General features: G+C 47.6%; 1 protein-coding gene across 3 annotated transcripts; it reads right to left on the bottom strand.

Annotated features, from left to right (window-relative positions):
• Positions 1-1,203: 1,203 nt before the first annotated feature.
• Positions 1,204-27,513, bottom strand: ARHGAP19 (Rho GTPase activating protein 19). 3 transcript variants are annotated; one of them, XM_064663079.1, is made up of 12 exons: positions 27,388-27,513; positions 14,440-14,705; positions 10,305-10,385; positions 9,743-9,952; positions 8,958-9,184; positions 8,353-8,439; positions 7,370-7,435; positions 6,456-6,644; positions 5,665-5,763; positions 4,983-5,075; positions 4,417-4,485; positions 1,204-3,922 (listed from the first exon to the last, which is right to left on the bottom strand). In XM_064663079.1, the coding sequence occupies exons 1-12, from the start codon at positions 27,501-27,503 to the stop codon at positions 3,866-3,868; spliced, it is 1,560 nt and encodes a 519-aa protein (XP_064519149.1). In that variant the 5' UTR covers positions 27,504-27,513; the 3' UTR covers positions 1,204-3,865. The 3 variants fall into 3 exon arrangements, with proteins under 3 accessions (XP_064519149.1, XP_064519150.1, XP_064519151.1); XM_064663080.1 differs by having other exon boundaries at positions 27,430-27,464; XM_064663081.1 differs by lacking the exon at positions 27,388-27,513 and adding an exon at positions 17,540-17,592.
• Between the last annotated feature and the right edge of the window lie 63 nt (positions 27,514-27,576).

Here is a 27,576-nt window from a genome sequence, read left to right as displayed (position 1 = left end):
AAAAATCAAGACAACTTGCAAAAAATGATTTAGATAGCAGTGACACTCTGCAGAACTTATTTGCAAGTCTGTGCTGTGCAATTTGAGGTAAAAACTGTTTAATGAAATGAAGGTGAGCACTGCTTGTTTGTTTTGCAACACCACTGCTGTGCAGGAATACTAAAGGCCAAAGCAAACACTGAGAGCTGAGTGATCCCCCTCTAAATATGTACCTTCACCCAGTGTTTGGTCCCAGTGGGTGCTGGCCTTTCACTTGCAGTAGAACATAAGTGCTTGGCTTGTGGTTTCAGGAGCCAAAAACTATTCCTTTTTTAAATTATATAAGCCAGATAAAGCTGCTACTTTGAATCACAGCTTATCAGGGGGACGATATTTGGATTTGCGGTATTGAAAATAGCTGTTGTGAGTTTTTGCATTCCTTTGTTCAGCATGTTCAAGAAGAGAAATGTCTCTCTGGACTCTCATGCCCACTTTGAAGTGCACAGAGGCCCATCGCCTCCTGCTCCCTGAGCTCCAGGGAGATGGGGCTCACCAGTCCCATGACACCCAATTGCAGCCCCGGAGGAGAAGGGGGCCCACTCGGAGCTCACCCCGCAGGAAGGCAGCGCTGGTTTCAAACAGACCGTGCTGCTTGCTTCTCCTGCTTGTTTTTCAATTGCATGGCAAGGATGTTAATGAGTGTCTGAGCCATGGCAGGCAAGCCCAGGGCATTTCAAACGTGGAAGAACTTCACAGAGAAATAATCTGCATAAAATCTGAGACGCCATTATTAAGAAGGAGGAAAAGAAAATGCAAGCAGAAAGCATCCTCTCTCAGCAGCCAAGAGTGGCAAGAGAATAATGGTTCTACAGAGAAAAATTTATTCATTTGATCCATTATTTATATAAAGTGTTCTTTGTAAACCTGATTTCCCATCACCCTGGATGACAGCAGGGGGAAGACAGGAAAAGAAGAGGTCCAATTTTATACCTCCGAGAGAAAGACAGCCTGTCTGGGCACCCTATATCATGCTAGTATCCCAGAGGGAATGAGCCCTAGTGCCATGGGAGGCCAGTGCCATCAATGCAGGTGGGCAGTGCCTCACCAAGCACCCCCACATTTGTAGCTCTGGGTTTCTGAGCAAACGTTTCCTTCCTTTTAAAGGTGGATACACCACCAAGTTCTTGCTATCCCAATGAAACTGCTTAAGCCACCAAGCAAAAATCACTAAAAATAAAAGCATTTAATGTGGGGTTTTCACATGAACACACAGAAAGGCAACAGTCTGCAACAGTACTTACATAGCGTATATAAATAAAGACAAAGATTAAAAATACTTTGGAAATGACAGACTCTGGGAACAGTTAGCGGCTGCTCTGGGAAGAAGCATCCTTATGAGTCATTGCACAGGGCAGACAAATGAGACACATTCAAGCATGACTAAAACTCTCCCGTGCCTGGGAGACAGTGTGAACGCATTAGGACTGCAACAGCCAAGGTCCTAAAGGCCAAATCTGTTAGCCACCACCATCCTCAGCATAGGGAGCACAGCACCACAGGCTACAGCCAAAGGCACCAAACCCCTCCTGGGACTGCCCTGTCTGTAGACAGCATCCACCATCCCTTTGGCAGGTAAGGCATCTGACACATGCAGAATGCCTGGACAATGCGCCATAGGTAATTTTTCTCAGAGCTAAACAAATTTCAGCTGTGCCAGGAGCCAGACATCAGTAGGGGGGACAGTAGGAAGTTATATTCCTCTCATCCATGTGGGAGAAGGGTGTTTAGTCTTAGGAACAAGACTACCTTGCCAAGCAGACACCCATAGAGAGAGATATGCCCAAGTAAGTTAGGGACAATGGGAAGAGGAATGAACAAACACTTCACCCAGCAACTGCTACTGATGCAAATAAGAGCAGAGGTAGCAGAACCAGACCCAGCTCTCCTTGTGCTGCCACTTGACTTTTGGCTGTGCCTCTTCTCTGTTCAGAGGCAAAGCCAAGATCCCCAGGTCTCTGCTAACAGTGGGCTGCAGGGACAGGGCAGAAGTGCAGTCAGCAAAACACACAGTGCCCTTTGGAGAAAAACACATATACAGCTTCATCCCCTGGAGGGAATGATTACAGACACATTCAAAAAGCACATACTACTGCCACAGCAAACAGCCTCTGCCCTTCCTCACAGCATCCTTGCCAGCCTGGTCCCTGAAGAACCACAGCTCTTTCTTTGCCGTGACAGAGGCTCCTAACACCAGCAACTCACATGTCTATAGTTCCACTACCCCCTACATTTTCAAGGCTCCAGCCTGGGGTCAGACTGGGGACAGGCCCCCTCAATAAAGGACCAGAAATCTCCCTTTATACAGAGCAGCAAAAGCTTTGTATCTAAAAAAAAAATAAATTTAAAAAATCAGAATTAAAGAAAGTGACAAATTCCAGCTAAGCCACACAGGTCTCCGATGCCTTGTTCTGACAGCTCCAGCCAGTTGGACTGAACTTCCTGCTCCTATCCCAATATTCACACCTCCTGTCACCAGTTGTTTCAAAAAGCTGTCAAGAACAGAGCTCTAACTCCTGCTAGCTGCTGGTTCTTAAAGATTAGAAGACAAGTATAATTGGATTCCAGAGATTATTTGCTTTGCTGAGAAGGGCTGAGAAGTGTTTAGATGGTTCCCCAGCTGATTAAATCTTTATTTCACAGTAGTGACCCTATGTGTATCCTACCTCAGAGTGCCTGCAGACACGTTCTTGGCAAGATTGGCTTACTGGAGTACTTTAGCTTAACAAGACCACTGCCACTGGCCAGCTGTGATGGGGGTTTATCTAGATGGTTTAATCTCATTTCTGCAGCTCAGACCAAAGAGCTGAACCCACCTTCAGCCCTTTCCCCCAGTTTAATGACTAATGAGCCAGCTGCCTTACCAGCCATCCAGATATCTTGAGCCAAAGCCTTTGGCACAATTTGCAGATGATCACAAGCGGCTGGAGCCTTCTCTCACCTCTCATGCTGCTCACACTGTTTTCATGCTTTGCACACAGCCATAAGACTCTGCCTGCTCCAGGCACCGTTACTTCCAAAGACTAGGCTGTTCTGCCCCAGACAGCTTTTGCCAGCCTCCTGCTCTGCTCAGCTTAGCCTCCCTGGGTGAATGCACAGCAGAGATACTCCTTGCTCAGAGTTGTGCCACTGAGATATGAAGGCAGTGAGCAAGGGCTGCCTCCAGCTCTAGCTAAAACAGAGGGATGAGTTTATTGGGGATGCTGCTTTGCCCACTTGAGATGATGGCATCCAGAGCCTCTCCCCTCCCCCCAGGCCCATCCTGTGGTATGTACCATTTGTGCACTCCAGCCCTTTGCAAACAGCAGAGCAAAATGGAGCCCAGAAGAAGCAGAGAAGGGCCTGGCTCCAGAGGAGGACTGGAGGCAAGCTTAGCTGTCAGGGTGCAGGTAAAGGTTGCAGTCCATTGTTCTTACTGCTAGCAGAGGGGAGGAAGCAAAAACAAGGCAATGTGTTAAAAACTCAGAGCAGAAAAGCAAAAAAATACAGCCTAGCAACATTGCAGAGAAAGCTGGGAGTGCACACAGGGCTCTGCAATGAACAGGGTTCTCCTTGTAAGCAAGCACTCCAGCTCTTCCCAGAGCCAGCAGGTCAGACATGCTGCACAAGTTTTGGTTAGATAGTGGTTTGCCCCATAGTAGAATGAAATATAATTTATATACAGAAAGAAACAAGTCCCTGCAGTCTTTGCAAAGGTCCAGTTTCAAGAGTGCTGCCGTGTTGCTGAGGGTGCCGTGAGCCTGCAGCACTCCCCTCTCAGTGCAGCACGTTATTTATTCACAGCTTGCGAGGCTGGGCAATCCCCACCCATGCGTTGGTGCGAGGCAATTCAGAGGGATGATGAATCCTTGGAAAGCAGGAGGGCTCGCATGCGTCTACAGGATTCCTGTAGCAGAGAATTAGAGCAATTGAATGCTTGAGACACAGAATGCTATGCAAGAAAAGGTTGATATTCTCCTCCTGCAAGGACCCTCCCTGGTGTCCGCCTCCAACACCTTTCATTAAAGCACTAGATGAGGCAGTGAGCAGACAGGAACAAACACAACAATCCATCTTGGGCTGCACACCAAGCTCTTGTCCCACTGCCACCCTGACAGGCTGTAAGCAGTACCCTGTGCTGCCAGCTTCCCTCTGCTTCCTGTAAGAGCCAGCCTGCCAACTCACAGGTAGAAGGGCTGTATCCACCTGCTGGGTGAAACCCTTCAGGGTCTGGCTTCCAGAATGCCACCTGCCTGCAGCTCAGCACGGAGCAGACTGCTGTGAGCTGGGGCACTGCAGCTGTCATAGAGCCTTGAGTGTGTGCTGTCACCTCTGCAGGTGTCAGAGCCCAGCACATCAGGTTCCCCACAGGAAGAACTGGGGGGAGAGGGAGTGTCTCACCTCTTTCCGGCCCTCCAGAGTTTTCAGCTTCGCTTGAGACACGTGAGCTGGAGAGCCACATTTCTGTAACTGGACAAGAGAGGGCAACAGGAGTAGAGAGCTGGTGAATGAAGTGGTATCCACACCCTTCCCCAGGAGCAGCCTGTACCACCAAAGGGCATCTATCACCCAAATATACTTAGTTTGTCCAAGCCATGTGACAGCCTTACTGTATACAAGCAGCAGGCTCTGTACAACTTGTGGAGGCGGATGAGAGAGAGGGAAGGGGGCACAAGCCAATGCCCTAGGGCAGAACACAGCCAGAGGGACAAAACTGGAGTAGAGGCCCAGTGCTGCCACCCCTGCCCTGATGCTGCCCTTGCTATCTGCTCTGCTCTGCTCTCCTTTCCTCAGAGCAGCTTCCCAGGACCTTATTTTGTCATACAAAAGAAAGTTGGAAACCTCTTGAGCACAGAACAGCAAACAGTTCCCCAAGGATTGATGAAATGAGTGCCCAAGTTGCACTCAAACTCCCCTCACACACTTCCCTACCAACAGCTTCAGCAGTGCTGGGAGAAGTTTCTTACCAGTTGGACATTCTCTTTGCTGACCCGTGCAGGCTCTGGTGTGGTATCCCTGCTCCTCCTCTCCAGGATAACTGGGGTTCCCAAAACTTTCCGCTGTTGTAAGAAGAGAGGGCTGTTGGCTAGTGCTTTGAGTGCAAAGTGAAAAAGAAAGAGAAGGAGCGGGATGCATTGCTGGTAAGCAGTTGGATGCTGGGAAAGAAAAAAGGAAGCCAAGCTGGGACAAAGATTGCAAAGCAGAACCACCTGAAATACCACGTCATTAGGCTGGGGCTGCCTGACTGTAAAGGGTTTGGGAGCTGACCTGAGGCCCGACCAGGAGCCCAGCCTGTCAGAAGCAGGTACATGCTGCTGTGGAGCAGCCCATCATGTGCTAAAAACTGTGCTAACATGCTAGACTACATGACCAGCTTCCTGTCAATTCTCATCTCATCTCAGGAAGCAATCAATTCTCCAGAAAGATGCACAGATCCTACAGCCATGTGTTTCAAGATAATTACACTTTATACTAACAAGACATTGTCACTGTGATGCCTTTTCTGCCCCAGTAGATCTATGTTGTTTGGCAGACAATACTTTGAACAGTCCCTGCCTTTGAGGGTCTCATTCAAGGCAGGATGAGGCAGAAGCAGAGAGCAACATCAGAAACTCACAGCAGAGAGCAGGGGTAAGAGGCTGCTTTTACCTTAATGAGGCCACTGAAGGAGCGCGAGCGGGCACGTCGTGGTGCTGGGGATGTGGGTACATCAGAGCCAGGAGTGAGAGCTGTAGGATGCTTATTAAACTAGGAGGAAACATGAGGGCAGTATGTTAGCACACTTACACCAGTCTCTTACTGCTGTGTGCTGCTCTACCTGCTGTCCCAGAACTCAGTTTGTCTCTTTCACATCCCAGAATAGAGGAGCAGCTCAGAGCCGCAGGGATAAGAAAGCAAAGGAAGGCCATATTTCCCACCCAGCATTACAGGGAGTTTGGGTGCGAAGCTGCTTTGTGCTGGCTACCAGATTAACCACAAGCAGCAGGTGTTGGAGTAGAAAGGGGGCTGGGCAGCAGCTGGAGGCTGGCAGCCATGACTGGTGCTGACCATATCAACCAGTCTGTCTGGAGCAGCAAGTTGTCTTGGGACCAAGAGGAGACCAGTTTGTCCACTCCCAGGAGGCAAGAGGGGACAAGACTTTTCCTTTTCTGAAGGAGGAAGCTCAACAAGGCCATGATCAGGACTGGAAAACTGCTTGAAAAACAGAAAGCCTAAAGCACAGCCTGATGCAGCAAGCTCCAGTATCAGTCACATCCAGACACATCCTCCTTCCCTGTCTTCTTACAGCTCTGCCCCTTACACAGCCCAAAGTCCACAGTCCACTCTCCCCAGCCCTCCCAGGACTAGGAGCAGCTCTCAAGAAGGCGCTGCCTTTAACCCTGTGCCCAAGATTGTGCTGACAAGTACACCCCAAGGATATCTTTTTCTCCCCACACTACCTGCCGGATAAGCTTCTTCTTCTTTGCCGAGTCAGGCATATTGTGGACATGGCGGAAGAGCTCCTTCAGTGCCTCCTCTGTGCGCTGCTGGGTCTCCTCCTGATGGCAAGAGTCCAGCCGGCTTCGCTTTTGAGACTTGAGGGGCTGCAGCTCCTTGGAGCCAGAAGACGTCAGCAAATCCAGGTCATCCTGGGAAAGCGGAGACAGCAGTCGCTTGCCATGCTTTAATCCCAATGAGCCACCCATCTAAGCCAGGCTAGGAAGAGTCTCGTGAGCTGCCTCAACACTAGTGAATGCACAGGGCTGTGTGTTCCCTATCCTTCTGCAGCAGCACTGCACCAGCAGGCCCCGTGCCAGGAAAAGGTGACAGCAATACAAAGGTGACCCCATTGCTTCTTCCTTCCCCTCCCAGATGCCAGCTGCAGAAGCCCTTCCAGGTTTGAGAAGGATCAGTGCAGCTCCTTGCAACGCATCTTCTCTCTTCTGCAGCTAAATGAGGCAGGGAAGTATTTGCTAGCAAGACACAATTGTCCCAGTGGCAGCAAGTAGCCTTTATCCCAGCACCTCTTCCAAGCAACCTGGCCATGGCAGCAGGCACGTCTGTCTGTTTGGAAGGCACAAACCCATCAAAGGAGCAGGTGCTGCATGAACTGGACACATGGAGCAGGTTTGCTCTAAACAGGGGCCGGTGGCTTTCTTTCCCTGTGCTTTTGATTAACAGATGCTGCAACTCTGTCCAATTTCCCTAATGCAGCCACCTGCACTAGCACACCATATGCTTCCCTCGCTCCTGGCTTCTGACAGATCCTCTTTCGTGACTTGGTTTGTTTGCAGCTTCTGTCACTCACAAGGATCCCTTCATAGCATCACAGCCTCTGCCCTTTAATGGAGGGCACTGCATTTGCTGGCCTTACCTTTGATGTGTGGGCTCTGGATCCCAGATAGTGCAGCCTGGCACACTCCCGGATGTACACTGGAGCCTGTGACGATGAGCAGAGAACAGGCCAAATATATGTTTATATATGTTTATATTTGGCCCCAAGGCCAAATATATGTTTGGCCTTGGGGCAAGAGTGGCCACAGCAAGAGCTGCTTTTCAACCATACCCCACAAGCTACTTGTATCAAGACTCAGCTACTTAGGGAAGACAAAGCCATGGAATTTCACGTCCCCAGTGCAGTCCCTGTTCACAGCTTCCTTTACATGCAGGCAAACAGCAGAAGTGAAACTCACAGTAGGAAAAAGCTCCTGTGGAACCCTGCTCTAAATGATTCCCCTAGCTCTGAGCTGGCCAAGCAGGGGCCTGACAAAAAGGGCAGAAGGGGAACTTTCTATGGGAGGACTTTCTGCAGAGAGCAGATACCTACAGTGACCAGGAAGGTCCTGAGAAGTCAAGAGACTGCCTGTTGTAGAAACATTTCCTGACTGCTCTACAGCACCCTGCTCAGAGCTAGTCAGTGCCTGTAACAACAGTGGGCTGACTACCATTTGCAGAGAAGTTCACAACAAAACAATGCACTGTATTAGGTATTCAGCTCGTGGCAGCACTCAGCCAGGACAAGTCCCTTTCCTTATCCTGCGAGAACCCTAGTGCAGCCCGGTGAGTACCTGCCTCCAGGAGCCACGCTTCCAGCTGGGCAGCAGGTGCTGGTGTCCAGCAGAGGGGAGCGTTACACTGCACCGTGCTGCTGACCTGCCCAGGCAAAGCCATCTCTGGGGCTGCCTGCCCAGCAAAGACCTCCCTAGTCACTAAAGGAACAGTTTCTTGTAGAAATCCTCCTTCCTGCAGAAGAGAGCCCCCAGAATATGCACTTGACCCCTGGAATCTTTCTGGACAAGGGGCATTCAGTCTCCTGCTGACAGAAGCAGGGAGAGCAAGACCCCAAAGCACACTTACCTTGAAGAGTTTCTGAGAATGTTTGATCATGAAGGTCACTCCATTGTTCAGCTTTGTGATATTTTCCTGAAGGTCATTTGCTGTCACCTGGCAAGAGGACACAGCCAAAAGTGCATCCATTAGAAGGGGAGGAGGGAGGATCTCTGCTGCTCTTGCTGTTTCTGGGACATAGGCACACAGTGCATCAGCAGGAGACCTGCTCTGAGGTGACAGGCAGGCAGGGTTCACAGCACACCAACAAGCAGAGCTCACAGAGCCAAAGCTGCTCTGAGAGGAGAATCTGACAACTCTGGGGCCAAACAGTTCACCAGCAGCACAGAAGCTGGAGCTGACTTTCTTAAAAGAAGCATGACTGTACTGTGCTTTCAATTTTACTGAAAACGATGATGCCTAAATTGCAAATGAGACCTACGGCAGGTCTGGACTGAACACTAGGACTGAATCCTGCCAGGAAGCTTCACCTCTCCATCGCAGTCTCCAACCCTCACATCCCTGTGTCAATACTTAACCTTCCCATCTTGGTTCTTCCCCTACCAAGGAGACCTGCCAAGCCTCTGCTGTCTATATTGCAATATCCCACCCACAGACACTGAGGCACTGCTCACATTTCTGGGCCATAGGATGTGGGGTGCAAACATGAGGGCAAGATTGTGGGCAGACATCTTGTTCTTGTCCTGCTTCTTGGCGGTCTGGTAGAGCAAGTCCAGGAGCAGTTTGAGCAGACTGCGGTTGGGAGCGGGAAGGATCAAAAACAGCAGCTGGAGGGCTTCAATTTGGCGCTCTTTGTCTGGAGTGCTGGTCTTATTCCCCTTCTCATCAAACAGTGTCAAGTCTGCCAAATCAGAAGGCAGAATGTGAAGGACACACATTACCTTTCCTAACAGCAGTCTGTGGCAACCAGTTATCCTTCCCTCTTCATATTCAGATCTCCTACAATCCCCTACACAATTCTTGGCCCTCCATCTCTTTTCCCCCAAGCTCCCCACTTAATTTTTTAATCTGTGCTACTCCTCCCACAGAACAACAGAGCTGCTAAGAGCTGTGATGGCTTGAAGGCAATATGGAGGAAGTTCACATAAGGTAGTTCAATAACAGTTATTAAGTACATAGAAACCACAACTTGCTCAGGAGAACCCCAGACATAAAACAGATGGAGACCCAGGTTACCAATGTGGGCTTTACTCCTGAGTTATCTGAGAGAAGACTAGCTAGACAGACTTGGTCTGATTCCTTAGGATTTTCAGCTCCAGTCTTTCCACCATCACACTGAGATGGCAGGAAGATTCCTTTTTATCCTGCCTTTAAGGAGTACCCTTCTGCAGCCTAGAGTGCTTTCTAGGAGGCTTGTTCCAGTCCTTCTGCTCATCACTGCCTCTTGCTGCTCACTCACCTGCAATTTTGAGGTGGGCATGGAAGTGCTTGTGTGTCAGCAGTGGCTCTGGTAATTCCCCCAGGAACATCTTAAGCAGGGTAGCCACATCATTGGAATGAAACTCCCCAGAGTCCAGGTCAATATCTGTACCACTGTTCAGAGCATCCTTTAGGATCTGTTGCCTGATGCTGTTGCCAGGCACTCGAAACAAGCCTTCTGCTCTTAGATCTGCTTGGCAGAGGGGAGAAAAAAGGGCACTGAGTAATCAGAGGCTGATTCCCATCTTCTTACTAAAGCAGTTCCCTCCTCTTTCCAGAGCTTGACAGCAAACCTCAGTGAACTGCATTCACATATGAAGATATGACTTCAAGCTAGCTCTCATCAGTAGAAAAAGTCCTTGTACAGAGGGAAATAAACTAACATATCTGCTAGGCAATTCTGGGGAGTAGTGCAGTGCAGTTCTGCAGTGTCAAACTCCTGATGCTGAAGAGATCATAGCTTTTCACTCTGCACCAGAGACCTGAGGTGGGCCAGTCAGATACTCATTGGGATGGGAAGACAGCAAGACAGAGCCACTTACTTTTGTGCAGATACTCGATTAGCTGAGAAACCTGTGCAATGCCTTCTTCTGTCAGTGGTGAGCCAAACACCACCCCTTTCTCTGCAGAACAGAAGACAACATGTTCAGGCAGCTCAGAGCCCAACAGCCACAGAAATTAATGTTTCCCAAAGAACAGGATTTCAGCATGCAAAAACCAGTGCCCCAAAATGCTAAGGGTGAAGGTCACAAGGACACCCATACATGTGAGATATCACAAGCACTCCAAAATAAGACACTTTATCTCACCATGCTGTACTTACATGGGCTTGATCATCCTGCTTCTTACCTCAGTTTAATTACACTTTTATCAGCTAAAGCAAACATTCTCTAGCCCTTTAAAAGAAAACAACACCAAAACAGATGCTTCAATTTTAAATGGCACAGAAACTGCATGCCTGAACTTTATGGGAACAGCTAAGTGGGAAGGGCAGATGTGAGAGCCAGGACTGCCCAGGTGCCTTCCACATTGGCACTCTCCACACCTGAGAAGGAAAGTCCAGATTCATCCTCACTGTGGCTTGACATGAAGTGAAGCAGAAAGAAGAGGTGCAGCTACTAGTTTATGGGAGAGGAGAACAAGTGCTTCTGGGGAGATCAGACATGATCTGACTGCCTCACACTGGCCTCCTTTACAGGGATGGGTAATCCCTGGAATTCCCTCATCCCAGTGACTCTCTCTTCCATGTCAGCTGCTCTAGCCTAAGTATGAAAGTATGAAGGCTGAACAAGGAAGAACTCAAAAAAAAAAAAAAAAAAGGAGAGTAGGGAAGGAATGAGCTGGGCCCTTCTCCATAGGGAGCACTGGCAGGTCCTCTCACTCTTGGAGTCTGCTCCCATGTCATGGGGTTGTTACAGATTGAACATCAGCTGCCAGCTCCAGAACTCCACTAAATAACACAGGCTGCAGCCCCAAAACATGGAAGCAACTGAGCTGAAAGGAAGGAAATCCCTGCATAGAAGAAAACATTAGATGAGAAGCCCATTTAACTGAAGGGCACTTGTTGAACCAGTGCAGAAAACTGTTCTTATCCAGAGAGGGACTTTGCAGGTAAGACAGTGATTATCCAGGAGGACAGTGTTGTCTAATAAATGCAGCCTTGATAGTGAATGGATTTTTCTGTCAAACACACACACAGCCAGCATGCTCTGCCCCTCAGAAAGCTGAGACAACTCCCAGGGGCTTCACTGACAGCAACCAGAACTCTGAGCACCACACTTCTTCCCTCAGATGCACGTAGGTTTGGACTGCAGCTGTAGACGAGATACTGGATAGACCGTACCACAACATGCTGACTGGGACTGAGAACTGGAACCAGGTGCAAAACTGATTTGTCCTACCCTTGCACTCAGGCTTCAAAGAGCAAACAGATTTAAGAAAAGAATATTCCTCTCTTCTCCATGACCTGACTAACAGGAGCATGGATCACTTATGAGGGCAGGCTGGACATTTGCACCACTTGCACTGAGGATTTCCCTCCTTATTGTTCCCTCCTTATTCTTGCCCATCAAGAAGTGCATTGGCTGGTCTGATAAAAGTTATCTCTGCTGCAAGCTTTGTCTTGCCTCTTCTTTTTCCCTTGCCACAGCACATTGTGATTTTACTAGCTTTTGGTCTGTTGTACTACAGATCTTACTGCTCTGTGGTGTTGATGCTCACAGCATGTGGGAGAGACCTGGTTAACCCTATGCTCTTCTCTAGCAGCCTTCCTGTGCAACTAAATTTATTCCGCCTGAAGAATGTTCTGCTTTCTTCCAGGACTTCTAAAATACGTGGTAAGCCACCAGGAACTCCAGCCTCCTGTTAAATCAAGAACTTTCTGACCTCACTCTGATAAAGCACATGCTTCAGTCTTGCAGGAGAAAGGAGGCAAATGTGAGCTCTTGATCCGCATGAAAGATCTGAAAGGTTTGAGTGCAAAGGGAGAGAATGGTTGGCAAAGATTCTTGTCCTTGAAGAAAACTAAACTCATTAGACATTCAACAGATAGAATCAACAGTGGCCAGGAATAGAAGAGGAAAATACATCTTCTTGAGACATGCAGGGCCTGACAAATCTGATTTAGTTTTGAAGTCAGAAGCTGGTATCTGAATGAGAATTTGATTCTCAAAGAAACTTGAAAGACGTGTCTGGAGAACGGATGCTGCGTTACAAAGGCTTAGATGTTATTGTATGACTGCTTCTGAAACTAAGCAGCAGCATGAGATTGAGTTTCCTATGCTCAAAGAAGTTGTATTTGCAGTTTGATCAGCTCTGAGCTCTGTGGTCCTTGGCCTCTGGCTTTGAAGAAATAAAACCTGTTTGTTCTATCTGGTCTATAACATGAAGAAAAACAAACGATGGCTCCAAGATGAAACACACAGTACACAAAACTGATTTTCTCTGTAGGCACAAACTTCTTTTTCTCAGAGTTTGGCCAAGGAGTTCACAGACAGTGCCTGTCAATGCCGGGAGACACTGCCATTGCAGCCTGGGAGCGCAGCCAGCAGACTTGGAAACATCTGCTAGCTGTAGCTGTAGTGAGACACACGGCCATGGAGACATCTGAATGGGGGAAGGCAGAGCTCTCGGGGGAAGAGGACGAGCCGGAGATGTCAGGTCTGCTAAGAGCAGTGCTCCAGCAGAGTACAGATAATTAAAAAAAAAATTAGCTAGATAGAGAAGGCTCACCAGCCCCTGCTGGAAGGTTTTGACAAGAACATGGAGGTTTCCAAACACACTAAGAAAACACTTCCAGCTTGGTTACTCACTTGCTTCTGCTTGTCAAGTGGCAAGTGTTTGAATTTAAGGTGTCCTGCTACTCTCTGGGAACTGAGGCAGGAGCAATAACAGGTATGAGCACAGTCTAACTGCAGGTTAGGGGCAGCACAAAGACCTGTTATTATGGAGTAGCAAGGTAAGTCATGGCAATATTAAGTAATTCTCATCTGAGGATGCTAAAAGACCTGATTTGCAGTATTTTATTTTCCCAGGGTGTGTGTATCTATCAGGATTCCTGCTGAGTGAACCAGAAGTGGAGGGCTGAAGCTGGCACCTGAAAAATCTGTCTGAGCAGTGAGACTGCAGAGCTTGTCCTTATGAAATACAACAGAAGAATAATTTTGGTAAAATCAGAAGCACTTAGAGACACTATATAAAGGTTGGAGACAGAAAAAAGCCACTCAGACACAGCAATAACTCCCTTCTCAGAGGTACTCACAGTAGCAGAACTGCTCAAAGGAAGGGGAAGACTAATCAGAAGTGTTCAACCTTAGGCTGCCAACATCTGAAGGCAGCTCCTTACAGCTTCTCTGCCAGCAGCCTGCCAGTCTAAGCTAGGAAACCAGAGCTGAGGAGGGATGTGAGGTGCCCAGATGGAGTCAACTTCTGTCTAGATAAGTGAGGAAGTTTAACTGAACTTATCAGGAGAACCACGTTCCCCTTGAGTGTGGGCAGAGGTGGAAGAATGCACACCCACTGTAGCCACCCTGCCCCGAAAACACCTTTTTAGTTACAACAAAACAGACTGGTAAATGCCAGCCATTGAAGAGGAGAGGATCTCAACGTAACAGTGCTCAAAAGCAGATCTCAAACTTCTAAGAAGGGCCTAGGGCTAATGTTTCATAATCAAGACAGCTGAACTTGAAAGAGAAGATAAGAATAGTCAGTTTACCAGAAGAAAACTCCAGCTGAATCCTTGTCTAAGAGAAAAAGAAATATGTCAGCTCCCAGGGTTGAATCTGAGCTTAATCAGAGTCAGTTTGCAGAGCTTTGTCGCTGACTCACTGGGTTGGGATGTGGATCTGAGCAGCACTAGCATTTGGATGGGAGATGCTTACAGATTTCTGAGCTGCACAGTGGGCAGCTGACCCACTGAAGCCAACCTAACATACACCACAGCAATAATCCCCAGAAAAAGATACTCTCAAAGTGCAGGGCATTTATAGGATCAATCCTATGGCCTGTTTCGCTCCTTTCTAGAGGTTACTTTCCCAATGTAATCAGAGATTACAAACATATAATATTAAGCATTCCACACAAGCTCAAAGCAACAGGCTGAAAGTTTTGTAAACTACATGTAAAAGATGATTACAGCATCACCCTAAAGGTGGGCACCAGACATCATGCCATACTCACCCTTGCGCTTCAGAGACATCAGAGAACGAAAAAATCCAGAGGCTGTGCTGTTTGCCCCAGGCAGCTTTGGGTCCTCTTCTCCCATTAGCTGGGCCAGCTCTGCCCCAGGCAAGTCAATGAGCCTGGTAATATTGCTGACAACCAGCTCTGTGAACACCTCTGGTTTTTCATGGCGCAGCTTTTCCACAAAGAAGTCAGGATTGAAGATGATCGGTTGGCTGCGGAAGGAGGAGTCATTGCAGATGACAAAATTGCAGATGGCATCACTGGGAAAAAGGGAAAGAGGAAAAAAAATACAGTAACTCTTCATCACTTTGTTTTTTTACAGCCAGCTGGTCTGCCCTGAAGGAGACATCTGCTGACACAGGAGCTACCAGTCTACACCAACAGCACTGTCTGACTGGTGAATGTTCAGCACAGCACAGTTACATTTCCCTATGGAGCAAAAACATTTCTGGACTGTTTGTACAGCACAGTCCAAGACTAGCACCTCCATAGCATGATGATGACATATGCAACACATTGCAACATCCAACTAAAACTTCAACTACATCTACATGTCTACTACTAGTTTCACTGAATCTACTTCCTACTAGTTCAGGCAGATATGACACCCAATATTTTACAATAACTTACCACTCTAAGTCACGAAGAAGTTTGGTTCTATCTCCCTTCCTCCCCAGAAATTCATTCCCAGTGGCCTGAAAGTCTGAAACACAATCTAAACTTTTTCATGGCCAGCCTACACTCATCAGTTCCACTGTTGTTACCTCATCCCTACCTTCCTATCAACAAATAGAGAGCTCCCACATCCTGGGACTTTGTTTTTGAGATCATAAACATGCAATAACATGAACCCTCAGTTTTGCTGCAGATGTGGTCAAATGCTCCCAGGTGACACGTTGCCACCTCTTTGGTTACTGCCCTCTGCCAGCTCTGCACTCTGAGTCTGGAGTGAAAATTCATTGGCATGCATCATGCAAGATCAGTCCTTGAGGAACCCCTAGTAGCCTTTCTCCTAGAATATCTCTTTTTGGCTCATCCAGTTCTTGCCTCTTCTTCATGCTGTCCTTTATCCAACCTCCCTATTCTCTAGTGACACCTACTTTCTCCATTTCATAGCTTCTCACATGGCATGGGAAAAGAGATGCACCTGAAACAGTGCTCTGCTAAGGGTTATTTATAACAGGTACATAGCCCAACCAGAGGATAGGTACATTTACCATGTCAAAAATCAAATTAAGGAGCTATCAAAGAGATACCTCACTTTAATCAGAGCTCTTAATGCTCACACTTAACTCTTAGCCCAATTTCCATCTACTTCTAGGTCCACCATTACCATCTTCCCACCACTATTTCAAACACCTTCCTGCTTCTGATGTCAAGCCCACAGGCTAGAGTTGCCTAGTTTGCTTCTCCCACCACTCTTTTACTTAAAGGTGAGGGTTAGTATCATTCTTCAGTCACGAGCTACTGCCCTGAAGTCATACTTGGCTATAAAGTGCTAGCCTGGCCCTGGTAATGCGTGTCTGTTCTTTCAGGGCTCTGGGCGTAGGCTGCCTACCCACCCGTTTACATAGTACGTGCTTTAACCATCTGACATTCCCAATCCTTTAATCACCCTTGGCCTCTTATATAACACTTTCCTTTCCACTCTTTCTACATCCATCCTCATCTGTGAGCTCTCGTTGGACACCATTTTCCAATGGCAGCTGCCACAAGTGCAAAGGTAATAAGAGATCCTGTGCTCATGCACTGGGGATCACACCGGTCCCTTAGGTGTGGTGTGGAACTTGGGCCACAGAGCACGTGCTCTGCCGAACACCCCCAAGCCCACCAAAGGCTTTCCCTTCAAAACAAGCTTTTCCATAGAAGATCGGAGCACCTTAACCTTACTCTTCTCTCTGCTGAAGGGTGGAGACCATGTCAGCGTGTTTGGGCCATGCTGGGTATATCCATGCTCACTGTCCAACACGCCTGCCACCGAATGCATTTGCAACCCACTGAATGTTACGTCCATTGGCTCAAGCAACAGAACACTTCAGCTACTAGTTCAGAGATCTCAGCAACCTCCTGTTCTGATGTAAATCGACAGTAGCTCACGATGGGGAGGACATCAAAGCTCGTACTGCCAAGTCACCTGAACCCCAGCCCACCTCCATGCAGCATCTGTGAACCCCAAAGTTATCTGAGCTACTGCTGTACATCTTTGACCTGAAAGACTATCTCCAGGATTTTCGGGATGCATGATGAGAATATGAGAATAAAAGCTGTGACTCAGGCTCCACAAGGAGAAAGATACTTGCTGAAACAAGAAGAAACCAGGCTCTCAAGTAGCACTTGCATCGTGAGAATCCATACAAAGCCCTCTCCCCTTGCCACTGCTCTCCATGGATGTCAAAGATGCCTTCAAGAGGATGGAAAGGAAGAAGGTCTGCAAGGCAGACTGCAAGGCAATCTGCCAGGTCCTCTAAAATTATAGAAAGCTCTCAAAGGCTCCCAGCTGCATGGCTCAGAGTGGCCTAGCAAGCACGCTGCTGACTCCAAATGGAGGCCATATTTTTCTGAGCACCTCCCAGCCTGTTTTTCAGCAGTTTGTTCTCTGCAATAAATCAAGACCAGAATGCAACAACTTGGTATCAGCTGAAAAAAGCAATTGCCAATTGATCTGATCATATTCACATTTCATTGCACACGGCTACAATGCACAAACAAGTGCCAGCTCTGCCCATAATGTGGAGCAAGCCCTTTGCCTGAAACCCATGACAACTCATTCTGTCGCATTACAGATCCTGAGAAGGGTTAATAGCAAGTGTATAGGCCCAGTGACCCTGCCTGCAATGATCCGTTCACTCTTATTCACTCACTAGCAGTTTTGTTTCCCCACAGAGAAGATATGCAAATACTTTGCAGCAGTTACATCAAGCATCACAGATTATCTGTTCCGTCTGACAATTAGATATCTAGATTCAGAGAAAGAAAATTAAACAATTTTGTCAACTAGAACTGACATGACTTCTCTGCACAGCCTGTATTACAAGTTGCACAAAGTTTAACAACATTTAATGCAAAGATAAATAGAAAAAAGTAAATTTCTTACATGAGTGCTGAGAGCTTTTGAAGAGGCATTAGGAAGCAGAGACAGGGAAAAGAACTTGCTCCTTGTTTCCAGCAACAAAAGAAACCTGCCTGTCCCAGCACAGCCTATGCAAATTCCACGCATGCTACAAGACACAAGGGCGCATTATTGGGTCTGAAAGGCCCCCTTGGCACACACTGGGCATCAGCCTTCACACAGAGACAAAACAGAAAAGAAAAGCTGGACAAATTGATTCATGTCTCTTGCCAAAGGCTGCGTAGCTGGAGTTTAACGGCAAATAATTCCTACATAGAAACCGGGGTTTTGAATTAGGACCAGCGTGGTATTAAGTGCTCTCCACCTGTATCCAAGAAGAATCCACAAAATAGCTCCAAATCTACCCTGTGTTTACCATGAGTAAAGCCATGCAAACACATTCCCAACAGCAACCAAGCACAACCAATGTTATGGCACTGGCAAGGACAATAGCTGAGACCCTTAACTGCACAACCCCATGCCCAGAAACCTTGCTAGAAACACTCTCTGCTCCTGCCTTTCACATTTTCAGATCCTTTCAAAGACAAAGCACATAAATCGGCCCCTCCAGAGCTGGAAAACAGCACCTGGCCATTGCTCCTTGCTACCAGTACTGTGCCACCATGAGCTGTTCATCCACTTCAGGATACCCCATTCCATGTTTCTCTGGATTCTCATCCAGTTTCCCTGCCTGCTGCAGCTGGGACCAGCCTTGTATACTCTTATTGTGGTATGGCACTTCAATGAGCTACTTAATTTTCAAAGGTCACTTTATTAGCAGCACTTCCTCGCACAGAAAATTTGCCTTTGTATCATTATTGCTAATCAAAATGGAAATGTGAAGCAAACCCCTATTTCTGAGCAAAGATAAAGCCCCCACTGGCTTCACACATAATAACCCTGCCAATCCTCACTGCTGCACACCATAACCTTCATAAAGAGCCATGTGCCCCATCTGCTGTTTTCATGTCAAAAAAGGGAGATGGATGTACTCTACCTACACTCACAGTTTATATAACAGCAGAAGAGTGGAGACAAACATGTATTCAGGGAGTTTCTTGCCTTTTTTTTGCTTTGCTTGCAATTACAGAGTTACATTTTCTATATGCTGTGATCTCAGATTGCTTTATGACACGTCAAAAGACAGTAAAATAAAGGAATAAATAGCTTCTTCTCCAATCCCAATGAATAATAAAATCTCAATGAATAATAAAACCTTGTAGTAATAGGGTTGTGATTAAGACAGCAGATTAAAAAAAATGGGTCTTATATTGTGCTGAGATTCTTGCCATTCTAGTATCTTTCAGAGCCAAAGCCTGTGATCCCAGCCAAGTCACAAAGAAAGCTGTCTGTCACACACAACGTTTTTGCTTCAAGCATGACAGCCCCATCATTTCATGGGGAGTGGATGGTGCAGGAGGTCAAAATCATGATGGATCAATTAATCCCTAAGGTAACTAGATCCAGGCCAGGGAAATGCCTTGGAAACCAGGACAAAAATGAGACTTTAACTGCCAAAACCTGATGAAACCTGTGGTGCAAGAGCTCTGCAAGCAGGCAGATCACCTAATGTGACAGCAAGCTTGCATTTGGATAGGTGAGACTGAGCTGTTTAGTGGCTTTCACAGATCTGACATTGTTCTAAGTCCACCCATATGAAGGAAGAAAGAGGTTCAAGCAACATGAAATAGAGCATAAGGAGAACACAAGTAAGCCAAGAAAAAAGAAAAGGAAGTGATACCTTTGGGGCAAGGCATTAGTCGTGTTTGTCTAACTGGGAAAAGTAGATACACTGGAAGCTGCAGATTTCAGAGGAGCCTGATTTACCTAATTCAGGGGGCAAAATCCATCTCCGGTGCCATTTTGCACATTTGGTATGTCATCACTAGGGCACCTGCACTTCAGACACAGCACAGTAGACAAGTTTTACCATACAGGAGTAAAAGGATTAAGAAGCTTTTGAAAATAAGGCAGATAATTAAAAAAAAAATAAAAATCTCCCTCTATAATAACAAAATCTTTAGATTATAAGAAAGAGCCAGACTGCTACCAAATACTGAGAGCAGGGCGATAAGCAGGCAGTGCTGAAGAACACAAAACATGAACAATTCTTTGCCTGGCTAAGCACAAAGGGAGACAGGACAGATGCGCACAGGCTTGGATTTCCCCAGGGAGGGAGAAGTAGCATCGTTTCCTATGTTGTGCCAGAGTAAGGAATCAATTAATGAGGATGTCTAAAGACAGTATTTCCAGAGCCAGATAGGAGCCATCCCAGATTTTGCAAAGAGATGAAAGAAGCATAGTGGAATTATATGGAATCATTTTAAGTACAAAAGGACTAGAAGACAAATTATTTCCTAGATTAAAAAAAAAAAAAGTAGTCTAATGGGAATGGACTGCAGAGACATTAGAAATGACTTCACAGTTAAAGCTGCTTTGAGGACTGTACTTCAGACTGACATTCTTGTAAGATGGTGTAACAAAGATCACATTCAGGCCTCACACTTGGCACCCTAACTCTTCATAGGATTACTGATTTGCCTCCGAAAAATGTCAAGAAAAACACGCAGCAATTTTTGCCTAGGGTTATACTCATAAGGTCTTCAGGGGCAGAGTCCTTTTGTGATGAGTACACAGTGAACAGCACAGTGGGTGCTGATCCTTGCCTACTGTCTCTAGCCTTGAGACAAGAAAGTCGTATGAGATAACGCTGCCTTTTAAATTTTGCTTTGCTTTCTTCACATTTAAATAGCTTACACAGACTGATTCAGCCTTTTGGCTGTGGGAACCAGACAATTATATACAATTTAAACAGCAAGAACTTGGAGAAGAAAGCTGCTGTTAAGTGATGGCAGCCTGTGCTGGACAACCTGGAATTAACGTAACTCCTGGCTATCCTTTGGACATCAGATAGATTGGTTATCCAAGTCACTGCTATCATCTATGAATTCAAATTCTGTCTCTGTGAAGGATTCAGACCACAGCAACATCAGCTACACATCTGTGATGTGAACCTGGATGAGCTGGACCTATCTGGGAAGATAAAAGGGTTGGAAGGGGTGGGGGGACCGTGATTTGGAAAAATCTGAAAATGCAGTGTCAAAGAAAACTGCAGTAGCGAGACAGCCTGATATATGTGAAACATCAAGAAATTTATGTTTCGGCATGAAATTTCTGAAGTTTGACCTGAGTGAACTCTTTGTGATATTTTTCATAATAGCCACTGAAATATTTTAGAGTCAATCAAGCAGTACTTCAATCAGCCATCACCACAACATCAAATGCCTTCTAGTGCTAGGCGGAAAAGAATGGAGAGGAATTAGAGAGGAACCACACGTTCACTGTGGTGCTCTTCACCAAGTTTCCTTCCCAGTGGCACCATCACAGCTCTGGATGCTCCCACGTTCTGCGATGGCTCAGCCTCCTATCCAAAACCCTGTAAAAGATGCAGAAACGCAGCTACCACCAGAAATCCAGTAATTTTACATTACAGATAGGGAAGCTCATATGTCTGCCTTAACATCAGAATAACACAGTTGAACAGTGTTAAATTGCAATGCTGCTCTGATTCTCATGATTGTCAATGCAGTCTAAAGTTTGTGTCTCTATTTTAATATAAACCCCTACTGGGAGCAGCTATAGAAGAAGAGCCTTAGATCCAATCCTGATTTCACTGAAACCAGCACCAAAACTGAATTTTTTTAGATGGCAGCAGCTGCCTCTTCTCGTTACTGATCTACTCACTTTTATCACTGTGGCATTGGGAACCTCGGTCACAGCTGGGGACTCCACTGTGCTCGGTGCTGTACAAACAGAACAAAGGCAATACCCTGTCTTTAGAGGGCTGATAGCTAAATCTGAAATGAATGCTGGAGGGACAGAAAAGAGGAGGAATCCCAAGAGAAGAGGCAGCACTATCAGTCAGCATGACTGATATAACTGAACTCTGCCAGCTTTTCTGTAGACACTATTAAAAAGGAGGGCGAGGAAGGACAGGAAAAATAATCAGGTCACACTGCAGACATTTAGAAGAAATCCAGCTTCTGCACGAGGGGCGACATGGGACTGAGCACAAAGGAGCTGGTTTGAAAGCTATCAGGCAGGGATGGCTGGGACACAGGCTGAGGAGGCAAGAGCTGAGCTCCAAGCGCTGGCTGGGAGCCGCTGGCGAGGCAGCGACAACAAGCCAGCAGTGCCAGGTAGCTGGAGGAGCCCAGAAGCACCACAGGGCACTGAGTGCCCACATCCCAACCCTTGCCAGAGGGCAGAAGGGCTGCAGCCTGAGGAAGCCCAGCAGCCATTTCCCACCACCCAGAACATGCCAGGAAGGCATGCTGGGAGAGGTCACCATAGCCTGAGGCGACTCTGTACAAAAACTACTGATGTATTTTGCCTGCCCCAGTCACATAGTTATAACCACGACAAAACAATGCACTTTTTCACTTTATTTTACCAATTTAAGCCATTTGCTTTGTGAATAATGTACCATAGGTCTGAGGTACCCTGTGGGGCCACGTGGTATTCTCCCTCAAAGCTGTGTCCCATGTCTAGGACAGGAATTTTGGGCCTTTTCTCCCTGTGTGCTGCAAAATTACCCACCGTGACCTTTGACTATGCGTCTAACAAACTGTAAAGACACATCCTCTGCCCATTGAACCTAACACCTTTCTTGTGTAATCTAAATTTTTTTACTAAATATCTGTCCATGGACTCTTGCCAACTTACTGCTCTTCAACTACATCCACATCCCAGGTAGGAAGTTTCTTCCCACTTTTGCCAGCTTGGTCCTTCGCTGAGTGGACTTAGCAAAGTCCACACGTGCCTGCTGTATCCCTAGAGTGTGCTGGTGGTACTTTCCAGTTGCCAACAATGATAGCATTCCCTTACTCTCCTCATTTTAAAATGTCTTTGACTTCTTTACTTTCCCATTTTGAGTGTACTGGAAGTCAATAAGAGGCATGACCCAGTCCTACCTATCTCCTTGGCCTCTAGCACTCAGAAGTTGCTGCATGCACCTCTGACACTTGAAGATAACAGCCCTAGGGCATACTTCAGAGGCAGGCTAAGATGCAGTTCAGAGACAAGCAAAGATACACCATGTAGGTGCTTTTCAGTCCAGTAGCTCCAAGCTAGTGTCCAGGCCAGAGCAGAATTACCATCTATAATAAGCAGTCCACAACAATCAGGTTTACTTCTGACATGAAAAATCAAGCAATCACACAAAAACAACACAGCAAAGTTAACAAGCTATTTTAACAACCAATCTGGGAACTCAGAGAAAACCAGCAAGGCAGGACGAGTGTTTTTCACCAGCTCTACCACAGTTCAATATGCAAAATTGGTAGCCCTAACTGGCACCCAGGACACATTTGGGAATCCTATTCCATCAACAGTTAGTACTCGAGCAAAGCATCACAATGTGAGTACAGTGTGCTGCAGCACTCACAGTTGTTTGACTGCAGTTGTTTTTTATGGACTGAGAGGATACTAAGACCTGGGTCAGGACTCACAGCCAGCTCCCACCAGCACTGTTGGGTGAGATTTTGTGGTCACAGCCTGGCAAATAGAGGACAAAGGTACTCAGGAACCACAGCTCTTGTTTTTTTTCACTACACTTCTGTAATTCACAACGCTCTGGAGGTGCAGTGAGCAAGCTGCATGCTTGCATCTGTGTTTTGTATCACAGTGGTGTTTGGAAAGGATGACAGCACATCAAATCCCTTCTCATCAGCAATCCTCTGCAGACACCACTGAGTATGTCAGAGGCCACATCCCTTGTTCCAGATGTGTAAACTCTCACAAGCTGGAATTGCGATGAGGAACACCTGGATGCATGCCAGCATTTAAATAAGCTGGTGACATCTGCTCAGGGCTGCCGAGGCACACAGATAAACAGGCTGGGCCCGCCACAGAGCAGCACAGCATGTGGTACCAGAGAGACAGAGATGCACAAAGCAGCCCAATTAACTCACCAAACTGAGCAGTGTGGGGGCCTAGGGCTTTTGAAGGGGATTTGGGCAGGCTAGGATGTCAAAAACTGGAATAAAGTAAACAGACACCAGAATTCATATGACAGTAACCTATACTGTCACTTTATGCAACTCTCCCACACTGATCAGATACAGCTTCTCTTCCCATCCTGCCTGACAGTTCGTCTCTGTCTGGATCCACCCAGTTTCACCGCAGACTCCAGGGAATAGTGATATATTTATATACTGCTCCAGGGCCCACTCAAGAGGATGCAGAGTGGCATGTGCATGAGGAAAGCTCCAGGAACCCCTGAGAGCTTGTGAGGATGTTCCCTAAAAGGCTTCCTGCTCTCCAAGGCACGGACAGCCTTATCATGCTTCTCTCCTGTTATATGACAGCTTGCAAACAAGGCTGTAGGAATGCCCATATGGAAGTCCCAAACCATAAAGCTATGTTTCAACCTTGAGTATAAGCTTCAGAAAAACAAAAAAGAAAACTAATACCATCTCCCCTGAGAAATTCCTGCCTCTGAAAATCAGAGCTGCCACATTACCACTCGAGAAGAAAGGATGTTTTGGCTGGACTCCAAATCATTGAGCTTTATAGGCCAAAAGCAAACACATTAAAAGTTCTTGTAAGCCAGCTGGCAGGCAATTATTTAAGCAGCTTATCACATTCCCTACTATCTACAGTTTCTGAAAATAAAATTTATGAGAAAATTCCAGATAGCCTAATTGCAATTACCTAGCGTAGAGGGGAGAAAGGCCAAGAGCCGGGGAATGAGGGTTTTGCACCTTGGAGAAAAGAGCCCAACACTCTTCTCAGGTACCATGGTAAGCGTAGTGCATTACCTGGACAAGAGGCCAGGAACACACCAGATGTGAAGCTCTGAAACGCAGTGTCAGCCGCAGCCACGGTTCCGCCCAGTTCTCTGCCCATGCTGGCTCCTAGACCCCTGTGACTTAGGAACATGGGAATACATAGTGTCAGTCCCAAGGATCACAGTGCAGGTTTAGTGACAGCCTGCACAACATCAGTACAGCAGGTCTGTGACTGCGCCCAGCAGACCATAGGGCAAGGAAAGGGCTTCAGCTCCCTGTTCTTGCCTCCAGCTAAAGAACAAGTAAAAAAAGAGATCCTAACAGAAAGAGCTAAGTCCAAAACAAGTGGAAAATACAAGGCCTCAGTTGTGACCAGGAGCCCAACACAGTGTACAGAGGGACAGTATTTCCAAGAGGAACTTGACTTCAGTGCAACCATTTAATATTAGCCAACATTTCCACACTGCCCCGTCTCCTTCCCATCTGTTCATGCCACTTATTAAATCAACACACAGTGAGGACTGTTGACCTTTAGGACAAGGAGTTTGATTTCTCAGCAGTGTCCGGCACTCAGTGCTTCAGTTTCAGAGTGAACTGAGTGCCCAGGCACCTTTAAAGGAGTGACATTTTCACAGGCATGTAAATGTGCACACAGCAACAAGGCACTGGCCAGACTGGCAAGGAGACGCAGAGCTGCTTTAGGCTACGTGGGAAGCAACGCTCCCCCTTCATACAAACAGACAATAAACTGAAGTGTAGCAGAACAAGGATCCTGTTGTCCAAGCCCACCCCAGGCCCTGGATGAGAACAGGACAGGGTGTTACACACAAACATACAAAAATACTGCAAATGCAGTACAGCCTTGGGTTTGGATCAGATGTACACCTGGCAGGACTTGGACTGAGTACAGGGTCAAACACAAGTTTAGGTCTCAAAAATTCTTATGAGGGCTGTGGAAAAGGGAATGTTTGAATAAGATTGTCTGCTGCTCCCAGGATATTTTCAGAGAAAAGTAGCCATGTGTTCAGACTTGGCCTTAACTCTGAAATCAACCATTTTTTCTGCATGACTCTCAGCAAGTCACTTTGACGTTTTGCCATTAAGTCATGTTTACAGTGAACATTTTCCTATTTACAGTAAAACACAGATGGTAATTGTGTCTCCTTTCATAACCTGTTTATGGTATGAGCTCTTGATGTCCAGTTGTGCAGTGACACTCTACCAGGCCATTTCAGGAAGATGCCTCGTGGCTTTTTCCCTTCCTCTCATCCCACCCCTGCCATATCAAATGGCGGACACAAGTGCCTGGCAAAGCGTTTAGGCTCTGCTTGAATCAGACCTTGTTAAAAGCATTCATTAAACAGACAGATGTTTCTCTTTTGAAATTGAGCACTGTGGCACAATGCAATCATCATTCTCAGTTATGACGAGCCAGGCAGAGGTTAGAAAGACCACAAACAGAAGAGAGGCCCACACAAATCACCTTTTGTCATGGTCAGTAACATTTGGTAAAGAGTTTAAGACAACCAGCTTTTATTTCCAGTCTTTAAGTCAGCATGCTAAAAACCACACACACAGCATGCAAGCTTTACTAGCTAACCTGCACTTCTCTCCAGATGAGAGTAAACGGGGGCAAAAGCACAATAGAAGCAAGCTTTGTGGTCTGTGTGTGGTGATAGAGCAACAAAGCAAGAGATCAATTTGCTAGCGCTACCTGTGGGTGACACGCAGTGCTGGAAAAAAACTTGTACTTCAGGCTTGGCTTTAACACAATCACTCGCTTGGTGTGGGGGGAGTATATCCTAAGGACAACTGCCAGCATAGAAAAAATAAATTCAGTCATTTGGGCTGATCCAGGCCACGTTTAAAATGCCTTATCCAAAAGGGCATCTTAAGTATTAGCTGCATAGAGCATACCAGGTCCAGCATTTCAGGCACTCCCTGCTCAAACACGCTGCAATGAGCACCATCTCTTCATCCCTCCTTCCAGGGCAACTCAGGCACCACAGCAGTGCCATCAGGATGGGTCCCACTCCGCAGAGAACAGGAGAGCACCACCATGAATCAGGGTGGGTATGAGGCATCAACCCTCAACTGCATTTATTTATCCACAAGAATTGCCATTCAAGTGATAGGCAGTTTGCAGCTCCACACCACATATGCAGGGAAAAAAAAAAAAAAAAGAAAAAAAGGAAGAGATGATGCGGCCTTTTATCAGTCACCCGACAACACTGTTCCAGCGAGATGCTCACGCAGTCCCCACTATTTTAACGGCAGCAGTCACAAAATGGTTATGCATCCAAGAGTACTCGCTAAAGGTGAATTACGTGAAGCTGACATCGTTTGTGTATTTGGAAAGGCAGAATAACGCACGCAGAGTGCACAAAGCAAAGGAGAAGGAGGGCTGGATGCGAAGCGAGTCTATATAGTGCCATCACCCTACCAAACCCTGCAACTGCCGAGAGCTCGGCGCCGGCTCTGCGGCTGCAGGAGGAACAAGCCGGCCCGACCACAGCACAGCGGTGCCCCGCGGCAGGGCAGAGCTGCACGGCGGGCACGGCGCCCGGCCGCCCTCCCGAGGGAACAGCCCCTGCCCGCGGCGGGCGGCTGGAGAGGGATCTCTGCCCTTGCAGCGGAGCGGGCAGCGCTTCCCTGCAATGCAGCACCGGGATGCTGCGGGGAGCGCTCCTGCTCCGCCCGGCCCGCCGGGACACGGGCACCGCGGGGACACATGGTCCTACCGCGGCCCTCGCGGGGCTGCCCGGCGGGTCGGCCGAGCTCCGGAGCCGCCGGGGCGCCGGGCAGCGACAGCTCCGTTAAGGCGCCGGGGCCCCGCGGGCGGCGCAGCAGCGGGGACGGCGACAGCGCGGCTCGCACGGGCAGCGCCGCAATGGGCGGGCCGAGGCGCACCGGACAGGGCCTGCCCAGCGACTGCTGCGGGACGCCCGACTCGTAACGCGGCAGCGAGGGGCCGAGGAGGGCCCGCCGCCGCCGCCCCGGGAGGGTGCGAGGAGGTGCCGGTACCCGCGGTCCCGGTCCTACCTGCCGCCGCTGGGCGCCGGTGCTCCCGCCGCCATCTCATACCTGCCGCTCCGCCTGCCCATTGGCCCGCCGCACCTCCCCCTCGGCCCCGCCCCTCCTGCGGCGCGCGGAGCCATTGGCTGCGGCCCGCCACGCCCTGCCGCGATTGGCCGGTTCGAATGGGCAACTGCCGATCCGCGCGCACGGCGG

The sequence above is a fragment of the Pseudopipra pipra genome, chromosome 8 (genome assembly GCF_036250125.1).
Source record: "Pseudopipra pipra isolate bDixPip1 chromosome 8, bDixPip1.hap1, whole genome shotgun sequence".
In the NCBI taxonomy this organism is placed as follows: domain Eukaryota; kingdom Metazoa; phylum Chordata; class Aves; order Passeriformes; family Pipridae; genus Pseudopipra; species Pseudopipra pipra.
The sequence above is the reverse complement of the archived record's forward strand: the minus strand, read 5'-3'. Positions and strand labels throughout refer to the sequence as shown.

What these genes read in the sequence shown, in the direction of transcription:
- ARHGAP19 (XM_064663079.1), bottom strand. Translation starts at nt 27,503, where the DNA reads ATGGCTCCGCGCGCCGCAGGAGGGGCGGGGCCGAGGGGGAGGTGCGGC. An exon ending in CCTTCAGTGGCCTCATTAAG is followed by an intron (nt 5,076 to 5,664) that starts GTAAAAGCAGCC and finishes TTCTTACAACAG; the next exon opens with CGGAAAGTTTTGGGAACCCC. An exon ending in CTCTGGAGGGCCGGAAAGAG is followed by an intron (nt 3,923 to 4,416) that starts GTGAGACACTCC and finishes TCTCTGCTACAG; the next exon opens with GAATCCTGTAGACGCATGCG.